The 16,073-nt window shown below is 37.7% G+C and overlaps 1 protein-coding gene across 4 annotated transcripts in view; it reads right to left on the bottom strand.

The window, feature by feature from the left end:
* The window catches only part of LOC119653882 (leucine-zipper-like transcriptional regulator 1 homolog), a 195,560-nt gene that overhangs the window by 41,718 nt on the left and 137,769 nt on the right, over positions 1-16,073 (bottom strand). For all 4 annotated transcript variants that reach the window (XR_005249773.1, XR_005249772.1, XM_038058998.1 and 1 more), the window contains exon 8: positions 15,006-15,171. Coding sequence is in view for 2 of the 4 variants with exons in the window: in XM_038058998.1 (XP_037914926.1) it covers positions 15,006-15,171 (166 nt within the window). In the remaining 2 variants the exon portion in view is untranslated. The remainder of the gene's footprint in view (positions 1-15,005; positions 15,172-16,073) is intronic.

The following is a 16,073-nucleotide window of genomic DNA, read 5'->3' as shown; positions in this document are numbered from 1 at the left end:
CCAAAGTTAGGTGAATTGGTTCAAATTGTCAGAAATCAATGCGATGTATGTCAGGAAGACAAATATGACCTCAATCGTATCAAACCTAAATTTTGCTTTACCGAAACACCCACAGAAATTATTCACGTGGATCTTTACTTTATAATGAAATGCTGCTTTCTTACTGCCATTGACGTAATTTCCAAATTTGGTTCAGCCTATTACTTGCCCGACCGAAACCATACAACCATTATTGAAGTTTTAGAGGAACATTTTGCTATAATAGGCAAGCCAGAAAAAATCATCGCAGGAAATGAATTTAATCCTATCCAGGTAAAGGAATTTCTGCAAATGGAAGGTGTAAAACTACATCTTACGAAAGCTCATAGCCACGCGAGCATAGCTGACGTAGAGAGGTTGCATAACACTATTGCGGAAAAATTCAGAATTACTACTCTGAGGGAGAGAAAATTCTCACCTAAACAAGTATTGCAGAAAGCAATTAGCAATTATAACCATAGGTTCCACTTTACTATAAAGTGTACTCCCCGAGAAGTTCAAAGTGGAAAAGTAGACGAAAAGATAAAAAATACAAACAAGTGTAAAAAGAAATACATAAGTAAGCTTAACAAAAATAGAGGAAATTATAATGAAACCAGGACTGAAGGATTCATAAAGAACTATAAAGCAGTCCGACAGAACTCCAAAAGTCTATGTGATGGACACATTTTTTGTTCCACGCCTTTTTAATTCCGGCTATAAGGCAGTTCGTAGCTGGACTTGAAACGCTGATATCTTCGCATATGATATCATATTAGTACCTGTTCACGTAAATAACGTTCATTGGTGCATGGCGATCATAAACTTAAACAACAAAACAATTAAGTATTATGACTCCTTGGGACCACCAAATTCTTAATACTCTTAATACTCACAGAACTCAGACATTTGACAAACAAAGTTAGAACCCTTATACCTCAGGAAACGAGACGTAAACGTGGACATATTATTTAGTAGAAAATACCCAAAAATGGGTATTCGGAACAATGAACGCACAAGACAGACAAGACATCAACGATCACCTAAAGACACTTGATTTAAATACCCATAACTTAATCAGTACAATTAATCAGCAAGTGGAAATTAATAAAAATTATAGTGAAACGTTTAAAGAGCTCAAAGAAATAGACCGGACCGAGAAATTATTTTTAATAGAATTAATAACCTCTCAATGTCTAATAATCATTTTTATACAGAAATATTAGAATTAGATGCAGAAACGATTCTAATTAAGAATACTAAATAAACAATTGGAAATAGTTCAAAATTGTGACTCAAGAAAATTAATTTTGTCCGGAAATCAATTATTACATTTCAGTAATTGTCCAGTTAAAATTCTCGATCACTATTTTTCCAACATAAAAGAGAAAAGTCAAGATCGTTTTTTCTACCCAACTAATCAAAAAAGTCAAAACTTCACAGATAAACTTACTTTGGATGATATATTATATAAAGCTGAAAACATACATAAAATTGAAGAACTCTAAGTTCATAGAAAAATCACATATGGTATTAATATTGGTTTTGTTTTTGTAATTGTATTTGCAATTTGTGGAATATTTGTTTACCTTAAACGAAATATTATAGTAAAGTTTGTAAAGTTCAAGTAGAAAATCGAATTCAGGAGAATTCAAAGAGGAGGGAGGGGGAAATTACGTATTCGTCTGCATTCGACTCAATAGAATACGAAACCGCAATGTGTAACATTAGATAATTTCTGGAAAACGTGGGAAATGCAAAATGCACATCAGCAAATAATTCATTACAAAGTCCAGACGCGAGATCAGCAAATTATTTATCATAAATACAGGTGCAACGTTACCTCCCGAGACGAGTCTCTTAAATACATTTGAATAAGTTACGTGTAATTAAATTTTTCACTTCAAATAAAGTTTATAGGGTATTATAATATTATTAGTATTATATCTTGTGTTTTTTAAAAATCTTCCCGCTCGGTCTGAACACGTAATTCGCGCGGAGAATTATCACGAACTCCATCGCGCGGGGAAACGACTTCACAGACGGAAAAGGAACCGTGTGAGAAAGAACAGGTCTGTGAACTCGAATTCATGGAGCAACCACACCAAGCGCGCAAGTTTTACCAACAAATCAGCAGGATGGAGCCTTATACACTTCGATGATCATCCTGCCGAGACAAAGAGGGAAATCTAATTTCGACAGAATGGACATATTGGAGCGATGGGTTGAGTATTTTGATGAACTACTGAACAACCAGAACATCCGCGAGTTGGAGGTCCCACCAACTAAGACTGACAAATACTGCCACCACCAAGTCTAGAAGAAACAGTTCGTGCAATCCATCGGTTTAAAAATCATAAGTCGCCAGGTGCCGATGGAATTACAGCCGAATTGGTAAAATATTAAGGTGACCAATTATATCAAACGATTTACAAACTTATGCTCAAGGTGTGGGACAGCGAATTAATGCCTGACGATTGGCAATATATTAAGCGGAGATATCACGCAGTGTAGCAATTACAGAGGTATCACGTTGCTGAGAACCATCTATAAGATATTCTTCGCTATCTTGCTAGATCGAATAGCCATATCCATTGGCCCATACCAAAGAGGCTTCACTTCAAGACCGCTTATGGTAGCATAGCCAGGGCAAAAACTGTATACGGGCATGAGAGAATTCCGTATCCCGACGAAATTAATAAGACTGGACGTCGGATATCCCGTATGACGGTGTCCATAACAAGAACAAAGAGGAGTGGTGAGAGGGTGCTTCCTTGATGAATACCAGCAGACACACGAAGCGGTTTTGATACACCCGCCATACTTCGAACTTTACTTTTCGGATCGTGGTAGAACAATTGAACCGAGGGCACGAGTTCTTCTGGTACTAAGTTTTGCCGTAGGGCATACCAGATGAGTTCGTGTGGTACACGGTCAAACGCTTTCTCTAGATCCAGACGGGCAATGTAAAGAGGACGATGTTTCTCTCGATGAGTAACCGCGAAGCGTGTATTGCGTCAGTAGTTCCGCGTTTCTTGACAAATCCGGCTTGATTCACGGTTATTTCAACGATTTCGCGAATACGGTTTTCAAGAATTCGTTCAAAAATCCTCACGCTGTTTTATCGGTGGCTTAATTCGCAGGATGGTAATCAACGGCCGATGGTCTCATATGGAACGACTTTGCAATCAGTGACAGTGGTAAAATGTCGGCGTCTTATGAGAATATAATGGATTTGCGTTTTACTGCTCCCACTATAAAATGTAGGAAGATGAGACAATCGTTTAATGAACCATATATTCATAAGCACAAGGTCATGGGTGTTCGCAAAATCGATTATACGCACTCCAAACCCCTTTCCCCATGGCACCTGCTACCGTCTGTGTTTTCACCCACATGACCATTAAGGTCGCCGGCAATAATAATATAGTCGTCAGCAGGCACGTGACAAGTCTTTTCATCGAGAAGTTGCCAGGAGGCATCTTTCTCGGCATCAAGTCGACCTGTCTGTGGTGCGTACGCGGTAAAGAAGTGAATAGTGCGATCAGCTGATATAATGGTGAGCTTCATCGACCGATCATCAAATTGTTCTTTAATGACATCACGGAAACCCTATGAGATGGCAATGCCAACACCATATTGAGTGTGTGGGTTACTAAAATAGAGAAGTTTATAGCAATTTTCCCGCGATCGCGTTCAATGCCGCAGCTTTTGGCACCAGACCATCGGGTTTCTTGCAGAGCGCAGATATCAATGCGACTTTTTCGAAGGGCTCTTGTGAGTTTTTCCGTCTTTCCAGTTAGGGTACCAATATTTAGCGTGCAGACACGTATTTGTTTTGTTTGTTTTGTTCGGACTAACTTACTTACGTCCTGACGCCGTCCATGCGTCGAGAACCCTTGCCAATTTCTCGACAGGACCGGAGGCCGTCCTGCCGCGTTGACTGAGGTGGACGCCCTAGCATTTCTCCAAGGCTTGTGAATCAATCCGATCATCATGTTTGTAACGACATTGTATGCATTTTCTTGGTCGGCCTGTCGCGGGACCTGTCACCAAGAGAGGATTTAGCATAGTGGAGTAACAACTATACTCTATTTATCTCTTTTCCTGATCTCAGCATTTTATCTTTGTTTTACTGAGGATAGTACAGAGTACGTTGCCTCAAACCCTCCTCCTTTACCTGGGCTTGGGGCCAGCATACTATGTTAATAGCATGGCGGAGTTTTACGACAGAACATTGGTTAGTTGACTCAAGTCAGCACTGGCAATGTTAGTAGACGGGGGGAACATAAAATGTAGGCTATTTATCGGAACTATGCCATTCTCAGTGAGACACACGTAGTTGAAATTCTGGACACACTAAAGCAGAAACTTTTTGTCGTATACAGTCGATTGTGACGAAATGGCGAAAGTCACTCCACATGTGTTCAAAATGCAACATATGCGAGGTACCAGCGAAGTTTTTTCAGATCAATCAACGAATCCCAACAGAGCATTCAAAAAGCGATAACAGAAACGAAAGAATATTGGGGTGGACCCACCCAATATGTGGATCATGTTGAGTGGATTACCACTGAATGCGCCCGGGCATGAATTTTGCGAATGTTATCGAAGAGGAGATTCGGCAAGCCATAAACAAAACAAAGAGGTGATGGAGTCCTGGTCTGGATCGGGTGAGAAATTACTGGTACAAAAAATTTACCAGTATGCACAGTCGGTTGGTACATAACAAAGATCCGGTCATTAGCTGGCCTGAGAAATTTTTAACCTTCCTCACTGTGTGGATTATCTACTTTGTTCGTAATACCGACTACACGATCTTACTGAATTTCATGACAATCAGTTCAACCGTTTTCCAGTAAATCGGATGTGACAAAGAGACAGACATTGAATCGATTTTAATAAGATGAGCACACTAAGGTTCAAGCAAGAAGACAACTTTTTCACCTCTGCTATTGTTGTATATTGTGTCATACCCGCGTTGTTCAGAAACTGAAGGTGAGAATAATATGTAACCTCGTCATTAATTCCTCATATCAATCATCTAGTTGTGGTTGCATTCGAGCAAATATTTTCCCCACCAGTAAACAGTTATAATAACATAAGCTAATTTGTATCTTTTATTGTCAATACACATTTTCAAGTAACTTTATATAAGCTCAAAACCGTATTAAAATTGGTTCAATGTCTGCCCGTCTTTCACACCCGATTTACTCAGAAACGGCTGAACCGATTGTTACGAAATTTGGTAAGAACATGTGGTCTGTGTGTCGAATTTATCATCCCCCCTCTATCTCCCCATACGGCGAAATGAGGGTGTAAATTTTGTTTTCACAGAACATGGTCATGTGCGGTATCAAATGAAATTAGTACTCTTCGAGAATGATCTTTTTTCTGATATTGTGTGAAATATAGGGGAGATAGGACGCAAAATGTGTGCCCCAAAGGGAAATAGATCTCATTCTCAGAACCTACCATAACGAAAAATCTGAAAAAATATCAGTGATGCAAATATATGAAATCTAGGTCTCAAAATACATCCCATTCCGATGTCTCCACAAATAAAGTTAATAATAGTATATTACCATGTTTTGAAAATTTACCAGAAACCCCCCTTAAGTTCATTCGAGGAGTATAAAATTTGACATCAATAGACGATAATATAGGACAGTTATAGGAAGTCAAACTTTCACATTTCAGGTAAACTCATGGCACCCAAGACATGTATGACGTCATCATCATGTAAAGTCAACTTATATGAACGGGAACGTTTTATATTTTTTTATTTTAGTTATTTGCATTCCAGTGTCAGTTACTCCAGGTAGACCTGTGTATATATATATGCTAATAAAGCTTGCAGGTAGTAACCAATATAATAGACGCGGGTGTTCTAGTTACCAGCGGTTTTTAATTTTCCTACAAGACATATATATGTACGCTTTTGTCCTTTTTTTCCACTTTCGGAAATGCGTGAAGAAACGTTACATCAATTTAGATGCGCACATATATATGTATGCATCGTCATGCGGTAATAGACAATGTTTGCTATGAATTGCATTATTAATTAATTACCTGTAATGTAATGCGTCAGCAAATAAATTTCAACCAACCAGAATAGCAATTGATTATTAATATGATGCGTTACTATAATAATTACGACAAACAGATACGATGATGAAATCCGCGCACGGTTGTTGTCAGCCAACAGAGCCTATTTCAGCTTACAAAAACTGTTCCGCTCGAAACGTCTCACCATAGGGTTAAAGCTCTTACTGTACAAGACAATGATCTATCTTGCCAGTCCTCATGTATTCCTCGGAGACTTGGGTTCTTAGCAAGAAGAATTGCGAACTCTTGGCCGCGTTCCAGAGAAGAATCCTCCGAAGAATTTTTGGCCCCATACATGGGACGGACGATTCCGTAGCCTACAAAACGTTAATGATGCGCCGTTGATGATGATGATGATCTTAACAATTAAAGTTCGATCAATGAGAATAGCATTTGATTATTAATATGTTGCGTTAACAATTAAAGTTCAATCAACCAGAATAGCAAATAATTAACTGTAAATCACAAATATGATTCGTGAGCAATATCGTGATGTGATGTTGTTCAAATAAACAGTGCAATCAATAAATTTACTAGCTTCGAGAACTATTGGAGTCTCGTTACTAGCCGAACTAATGCATCAAGCAAATTCATCGTTGGACATAGCATGCAACAAAATCTACTCTGGAGTGACTCCAACATAATTCTGGGATGGTTAACTAAAGAACCCTCTTCAATGGAAACTTATGTTGCTAATAGGATGTCTAAAATCCAAAGACAACTAAAAATTGAACCAGCTGATCGCACCTCCATAAACTTGGGCTGACTGGCCCAAAATGGATTACGCAAACAGTAAATATCACATTTATAGTAACAAAACTGTCAGTTATTATAGAAAACGCCAACACTCTCGGCACGTCCATAACTGAGCCATAATTTTTAGAACGCTACTCCGACTTTAAAACTCTAATAAGAGTAACCACAACCTGCCTCAGACTCCTTAATAATATGAGACTTCCTCGAGGATAGAGGAAAACGGGCAGACTACCCCCAGATGAAATCAATCAAACTTTCAACAGAATCATCTGGCTGCTCCAATCAGCAGGATTTAGAGAAGAAATCAAGCTGCTAAAAAAGGGTAACCCCTCTAAGGGCAGGCTAAAACAACTCTACCCTTTTTTAGATGGAAAAGAATTCTGCGAGCTGGGGGGTAGACTCCGAAATGCAAACATTTGCGAAAACGCGAAATATCCCACTCCCATTCACACCACCATCACGTCACATTTCTGATCGTAAAAGATGCACACAAAAAGACAATGCATGTGGGTCTTCTACTCGTACAGAACTACAGGGTGTTTTTTCAAAACTCAATAAAAACTATTGTATGCATCGGAAAATATTTATTTATTTTTTATAATATAGGAAGATAAAATCTGTTAGGTGACGTCCCCCATTCTCCATACATTGCGTAAACCGATTTCTGGCGTTTGTCATGACTCTTGTTAGCATAGTAGGTGTTATGTTGGCAATTTCTTCTTGGATGTTGGTCTTCAAATCAAATCTTGTAGGGTTCTTGGACGGTTCACATAAATACGGGATTTCAAAAAACCACATAGAAAAAAATCACAAGGGGACAGATCGGGAGAGCGTGCCGGCCATTCCAAATCGCCTCTAATTGAGATAAGGCGCTCTGGAAAGTGTTCCCTCAAAACAGTCATCGATGCTCTTGAAGTGTGTGCTGTTGCACCGTCTTGTTGGAACCAAGTCTCCCCCAAATCCAAATTTTCTAGCCGTGGGAAAAAAAAATTGTGTAGCATGTTTACATACCGGTCCGAATTCACTGTCACTGTAACTTCATTTTCCTCAAAAAACCAGGGACCAATAATTCCAGCTGAGGAAATTGCACACCACACTGTGACTTTGAGTGAATGCAAAGGCTTGATGCAATTGTCGAGGGTTGGTGTCAGCCCAGTAGCGAATGTTTTGTTTGTTAACCGACCCACACAAATGAAAATGGGCTTCATCGCTAAAAAAAACAATAGCACCCTCGGGAACGACATCAAGAAGAAGCTCACATGCGTTCATCCGAGAATTGAAGTCACGTTCTGAAAGTTCCTGCACTATCGCCATCTTATAGGGATGAAAATGAAGATCATCACGCAGAATTCTTCTCACAGAACGATCGGATAGTCCAAGGGCAGATGCGTGTTTGCGCGCAGAACGCCGTGGCGATCGCAACATTGACGCTCTCACTGCTTCAATGTTCTCAGGTGATCTAACGGGCCGAGGGACTCCAGTTCTTCCTTTTGTCGCACTTGCAGTTTGTCTGAATGTAGTGACCCATGTAACAATTGATTTGCAGTCTGGGACGGGAGCCAACGGGGCTAAATTAAAGCGATTCCGAAATGCACGCTGTGTTGCAATAACCGAACATCCGCTTGAAAAGTAAACCTCAACGGCAAAGCCACGTTCCTCACTATTCCAGCGCATGATGGCGACTGAACCGTGTCGGGACAAAACTTTACAGTACCCCCTCTTGAACGAGACCACTAGCGCTCCCCTGTGACATCAACTAACTGAGTGGCGCGCATTTTAAAAAAGGAACTTATGCTGCCGCATCCTGTATATAGCAGTTTTTGAAAAGTTAAAGCAAATTATTACAAGTGATCCAATTTTAAAGTATCCTGACTTCAATAAGAAGTTCAAATTAGTGACGGATGCGAGTAATTTTGCACTAGGAGTGGTGCTTATTCAATATGGGCACCCCATCTATTACGCATCGAGGGCGCTCAACGATCACGAAAAAAACTACTCCGTGATTGGGAAGTGGTTATTGGCCATCGTATGGGGTACTTAATACTTTAGGCCATATCTATTTGGAAAAGCATTTGACTTGCAAACTGATCATCAACCAATTAAATGGTAAAATTTTCTGGCAAGGATATAAATCCACGCCTTCAGAGATGGTTAGTATCGCTTGGGGAATACAATATGAATATCATCATCATCAACGGCGCAACAACCGGTATCCGGTCTAGGCCTGCCTTAATCGAGAAATCCCTTTTTTGCGCCGAGGGCCACCAATTCGATATCCCTGCAAGCTGTCTGGCGTCCTGACCTACGCCATCGCTCCATCTTAGGCAGGGTCTGCCTCGTCTTCTTTTTCTATCATAGATATAGACTTTCCGGGCTGGATCATCCTCATCCATACGGATCAAGTGACCCGCCCACCGTAACCTATTGAGCCGGATTTTATCGATCATAGATTTCGTCATTGTGTAGACTGCGGAAACGTCCATCCTCATGAGATTTCGTCATTGTGTAGACTACGGAAACGTCCATCCTCATGTAGGGAGCCTAAAATTCTTCGGAGGATTCTTCTCTCGAACACGGCCAAGAGTTGAATGAAATTAATAAAATCGAAAAATCGTCAGAGTATATCATTGAAAACGAAATAAATGTCGCAGATGAATCGCTATAAGTAGAATTCACTCTCAGGAGGAAAATTTTTCAGATCACATAGCAATCCTTGTGACTATAGTCAATCGCTTTAAAACTCAAATTGTCTTCAAAGAAAGTAAAGATTCAGAAATTTAAGAACAGAAGAATCTTTATTGACAAGCAGGATCTAGCCAGTGGCAATGTAAAAGATATTTCGAGGAGATATATCACGAAAGAAAGGTCGGAATCTATTCCACACTTAGCGATCACGAATAAAATAAGTTACAGCAGGCAATTATTGAATTGTTCCAAAAGAATAAGGCGATAAAATTCGTTAAATGCAGTTACTTCGCTGCATTGATGATATTGAAGATGAAGAAAATATGAATAAACAGATCTCTCTTTTCCATAAAAATGAATTAGGTCACTCTGGAATAATTCCGACATATGAAGGCATAAAAAGCAGAGTGTACAACCGAAAATTAAGGCTAGCAGTTCACAAAATCATTAATAATTGCGACATTTGCTCTGCGGCCAAATATGATGGCAGCCCAATCAAGAAACAATTCCAATTATCAGAATCCCGGACAACTATTAATGACATAACATGTAGATATTTTTGTTATATGCAAACACTCTTTTATCAATTTTATTGATAAACTTTCTAAACATGACACCAGTTTCTACTTAGAAGACAGAAATAGTCAGACAATAGTTAGAAAAGTTGAACAATTTTTGTCAATGGGAGGTAAAATAAACAAAAATTATTGTCGACAACGAGTTTAATACAGTAAATTTAAAAGACTTTCTCAAACAGGAGTATCATTTCATAAAACCAAACAGCCACACTGGAAATTTGGATATCGAAAGGCTGCTTACTACAATTTTAGAGAAAATTAGAGCCCTTAATTTGGAAGGAAGAATTCCAATTCGGCTGCAAATGTTAAGAGCGATAGAGCACTATAATAACACCTTCCATTCGACCATAAAGGCCGCAGCGCCCATAGAAGTTCACGAATTTAGAGTTAATCACGATCTTATTAAAGATAAAGTAAAGCAAAAAGTTAGAGAAAACAGGAATGTAAACAGAAAAAAGTATACAGAAGCTAGAAAGAAGGATTTCGTTAAAAACTACAAATCAGTAAGGCATAAAGAGGAGCCAAAATTTAGAAAACACCCACTCAAAAAAGTCCACGAATGTAACATCAGAAGACCCTTTAAATTTTGTAAAGACGAAGAAAAGGCGGAACCTCAGCTGGCGATCACGACAAGAAATTCACAGACTTTTCTAATGAGCAGAAATTAGTAATAGAGAGAGCAAAAGAAGGACCACGAAATAAAACGCTCATATCTAAATATAATTTAAATATAACATGAACTGGTATTGATTCATTAGGGGAAGGAAGAATGACTTAAGGGAGTCATCCGTGTGAAGGCCGTATTTTTTGACTTTTTAAGGTTTTGTGTGAAACAAAACCTTATTAGAACCGAGACGGTGTCTATCTGTCACACCCGATTTATTCGGAAACGGCTAGACCGATTGTTATGAAAATTAGTGAGAGTATGTAATCTGGTGTTTCCTTCACATACAGTAAGTGGTGCCATCTTGTGTTCAGTTTAAGGGGGGCCCCCATACATGTGAATGGAGGGTGCAAATTTTTTTTCACAGAATGTAGCCATGTGGGATATCAAATGAAAGCTCTCAATTAGTACTTTTCGAAACTGGTTCAATATTTGATATCGGGTGAAACATAGGGGAGTGGCGGCTCAAAATATGACCCCCAAAAAGTGTAACAGGTCTCCTTCTCAGAACCTATCCAACCGAAAAATCTGAAAAAAATCACAATGGTGCATCTCTACGAAATCTAGGCTTCAAAATACATCCGGTTCCGATATCTGCACAAACAAAGTTAATAATAGTATATTTCCATATTTTAGAAAATTACACCCCCCCCCCCCTTATGTTCATTCCAGAAGTACAAAATTTGGCATGCGTGTGATGAACAACATAATGCACAATTTGGTCAAGTTTGAAGAAAATCCAACTATTATTAACAAAGTTATAGGAGGTAAAATTTTATAATTTTTTGTGAATTTCGTGGACATATTATATCATCAATACAACGAAATAAGTTGTTATGAATCGGGTCGCAAAGAATTATTTTGTTTTAGTTTTTTATTCACGAATATCAATTACTCCAAACAGACATGTGTGTATGTAGGTATATAGTATATGCGTGCTAATGAACTTTGCGGGTAGAGCCTAATTCAAATAGATCTAAGAAGTAAATCGGAAATATGGGTACGATCAATTTATATACATGCATACATGTGTACAATATTCGGAAATAGGCAGTTTGTTTAGGGTGAGCGTAATATCTATGGCTGTAATATGTACGTATGTCTCGTAGTTTCGAAAAATATGAAGGAATATGTTGGATTTGTAGCTATATACGGATAGAAAAATGTGCGATGAAATTTCTTACATAAGATGAACACAAAACCTTTATATCCGAAGCGCGAGCTTCCGGTATTCCGACTTGTTTTAGAAATTTTTTGGGAAGAATTGGAGAAAGGTACAAATACGAATAGATTTATTAATATCTTGAGAGTGCATAGTATTTTTTCCAGCCTTGTTATACTTTTTTTTGATTTTGGTATTTTTTTACGGCTTCTTCAATGAATAAAAAAAAAACCTACGGAATCAATCGCAATTATCCCAGCTTGCGGGACCATAGAAATATGTTCTGAATAAGTTATAAAAATTTCAAAGAATTTCGTTGGACCGATTTTGGGCAGCTGGTGGCAGCTGATTTTCAATACAAGTTTCGAGAAAAATGCATTTAAAAAGTAGAATGCGATTTTTAGCCATAAAACCTTAACTGACTATTAATCTTCTATACATAGTCCATAAACCTTAGGTTTCTTAAAGAAACACATGTACGGCCTTGGCTTCAATTCCTGTCCTTTTAGCGAAGTCATTCGAATGTCATTTATTCCGGCGATCGACATAAATCTGGCATGTGACTTATTACGTGTTTAACACTATAATTTCCGAATGACTCCGAATATCAAGAAATCACTTTGCCCATATATTCTACACTATATCTAGATACAATTGATGCCAAAAAAAATTCGATTCCGCGGATCCGACACACGGGATGACCCTCTTAATGACAATGTTATCAATTTTTACATGAATCTCTTGGTTAATCGCAATAAGACAGAAGCTGTAGTAAACCTACAGTTTGTTTCACGATATTTACAATCTGGATGTGAAGCAGTTTGAAAATGGACAAAGAAAGTTAATATTTTCTCGTTCGACATGATTTTAGTTTCCTTTCATGTTAACAAGGTCCATTGGTGTATGACATCCATCTATTTGGAAAATAAAATGATTAAATGTTATCATTCAATGGGAAAGGCTAACCCAGAAGTTTTAAATGCTATTGAAAACTATTTAAAATTTGAATCATCAAACAAATTAGGCCTAAATTTAGATACGGCCGCTTTTACGAAAGAGAATATCATCAATCCACGGCAAACACATGGTAATGATTATGGAGTATTCAGCTGCACATTGGCAGAGTACACCACAAGAAGTCATGCAATCACATTTTCACAAGAAAATATTCCTTACTTACGAAAGAAAATGACTTTAGAAGTCCTCCAAGCCAAATTACTTCAGTAAACCAAACCTTCTTATCACATTTTACTTACAGATATTTTTGCCGATTTTTATTTTGACTTTGTTAATTCCTTCTACAAGCCAATTACTAGTAATCGAAAAAGTGGAAGTCAAGCAGATTTTACACGACTTAAAAGTCCACATCGTCGAAATAGTGAGCGAATCTGATACAATACTCCATATTGTGCATTCAAAGGAAATTTCAGACAAAAAAGATAAGATCGAATTGATCATAAAATCAATAGCCCCAAACAGGATTAGCAATACTAATAAAATCCTATGCTTTAATCAAATTGATTATGTTAGGAATCAAATAAAAACCCTTATCCCTCATAAACCAATGGACGACAATGACCGGCAGGAACAACACTTGACGACTACTGACACTAACAATCACAACATTATACAAAATTTTAGCAAACAAATTAAAGCCAATGATGAATTTAATAAAACCTTCACTATCCTTAAAAATGCTATAGAATCACACCGCCTCATTGTTTTGAATAAAATAAACTCTATTAGTAAAATTGAAGATAACATCTTATCTAAAAGCATGATTTTAAAACAGATAATAAAACTCAATATCATTAAATGTTATTTGGAAACTATTCAGACCAATATTGCGTCAGCAAAAACAGGGATTATTCAGCCGACTTTACTTTCCTCAGAAGAAATTGAAAAATACACTATCGATTTCAATAAATTGTCAAATATAAAATTAGGCGTTGCGTTCTTTTTGTTGTCGAAATTCCAATCGAAGTCCAAAAATTTAAAAAGGAACTCATATTGCTATATGCAATAAGATTTAATTTCAGTAGTTCTTGCCATGACAGACTTACCTTGAGGAAAACTATTTCATATTTTTTCAAAAATGTACAATTTAAATCGATAACAGAATATACAGCAACAAAATTGAGAAATTCGTTAGTAAATATATTATTCCAGTAAAAGAGAACTCTCCCAAAGTAAAATGACAATCGACGAAATTATATATCACCAGGAAAATAATATACATAATACATGAGGATGGACGATTCCGTATCCTACATAACGACGAAATCTATGAGCGGTATTATAACCGCCTGGTTGTGGATAAAATCCGGCTCAATAGGTTACGTTTGGCGCATTATTGGCTCTTTGCGAGATTCGCATGGATTCAAGTATTGCCTCGCAATCATCGATAGGTTCAAGCAATACCCCCTGCCCTTTGTTGATAATGGATCCGTCGCCTTGGAGTTCCGGCCAAATTCATTATCAACCAGGGAATGCAGTTCAAAGCTATCCTGTTCTCGGAGTTGGGCAAGCTCCAGGGCTTCAAACGCCACCGGAGGGCTGTGTACCACCGGTAATACAATGGGATGCTTGAACGCTGGCATAGGACACTGAAGACCGATATAATGGTACACCATGATTCCTCGTGGGCGCAAGTTCTGCCTTTCGTTTTACTTGGCCTACGTACAGCCCATCGGGAAAAGTTTGCCGCCAGTTCCGCCGGGTTGGTGTACAAAGAGAATTTGAGACTTCCCAGCGATCCTGTGTTCGATACCAGGTCGAACCTTTCCACCATTGGGTTTTTGCGTTTGTTCCGGGATACTCTCGCAAGATTAAAATCGCCACCAGGGGTAGTGCACAGGTGCAAGCTGATTAGCGAGGATTCAGTTTTTTTTACACAAAACCTTGTAGTCCCATTTTCAATTTGTACTATTTAGGACAAACATTGTTTATTTCCACATTTATATACATTCATACGCATATACACGCACACACACACATATATATAAATATATATTACATATTGAAAGGAACTTACTTTGTTTTATCTGCATTATAAAGTGCCTCTAAGACGTTGCTTTTTGAAATTTTAAATTCCAAGTACTGAAGACAACCTTGTGCTAACCGCGGCATTAAAAACTGACCAGCAAGCTGATATATATCTGTTATGAGTATAACAATATTCTTGGCGTATGATTCTTTCACTGGAAATATATGAGATAAAATATTTATACGTTCGGATATATTTGTATATATGTAAAAAAATATATTTTTTTAAAATAATACTTCAGACAACTGAATGAAACTTTCTAGCTATGCGCAACCGGCAATAAACGATCAAAATATATTTAAAAGTTATAGGGGCGAATAAGTGTGGCTCATATTGTTGACAATTTCAAAATAATTCCATATATGTTTGCCATAGATTCAAAAACTGAAGAAAATTGAATGGGCCAGGCTGCCCATTTGTAGGCAGATGGTTAACTTTATGACATAGTCCTCGAATGTTCAATGAAATTTGAAATTTCAATTGAATTATCGACCAATATATCTACAAAAATAAGGCACTCAATTCTGTATAAAGTAAGGAAGTGGTAATTTGACTTAGTTATATGGCAGCAGTAGCTCGTATCCCTCAAAGACATAAATCTATCTTAAAGGTGGCAGTTTCCACAGCAAAGCGCAATTAATACTGTATTTTTAAAACTGTGGTTCCTCAGAAATGAAATTATGAATGAAATAAAAATTGTATCCGGCTGTTGTTGTTGTTATACACAAGACTTTTACGGATTTGATGTTGAAATTGTCCAAACTGTGAACCCGAAGAAAAAGTGTACATGCAATTTTATTTAGAGAACATGGAGTTATGACCCAAACTAGAACTAACGGGGTTGAATGAAAAATAGTATTTTTGCTGCTTTTAAAAAAATAAATTTCCAAAACGTGCTCATTCTTAAGGTTTTGGGTAAAATAAAAACTTATTACAATCGATTCAATGTCTGTCTGTCTGCCCTTCCCACCAATTTAATTGAAATCGAACGAACGAAGGTGTGGTCTATGAATCCCTTTATATATAGTCAGTGGCGCCTTTTTTTTGTTGGGTTTG

Source organism: Hermetia illucens, chromosome 4 (assembly GCF_905115235.1).
Source record: "Hermetia illucens chromosome 4, iHerIll2.2.curated.20191125, whole genome shotgun sequence".
NCBI classification, from domain to species: domain Eukaryota; kingdom Metazoa; phylum Arthropoda; class Insecta; order Diptera; family Stratiomyidae; genus Hermetia; species Hermetia illucens.
Note: the sequence above shows the minus strand (reverse complement) of the source record. Positions and strands in the feature narration are given on the sequence as shown.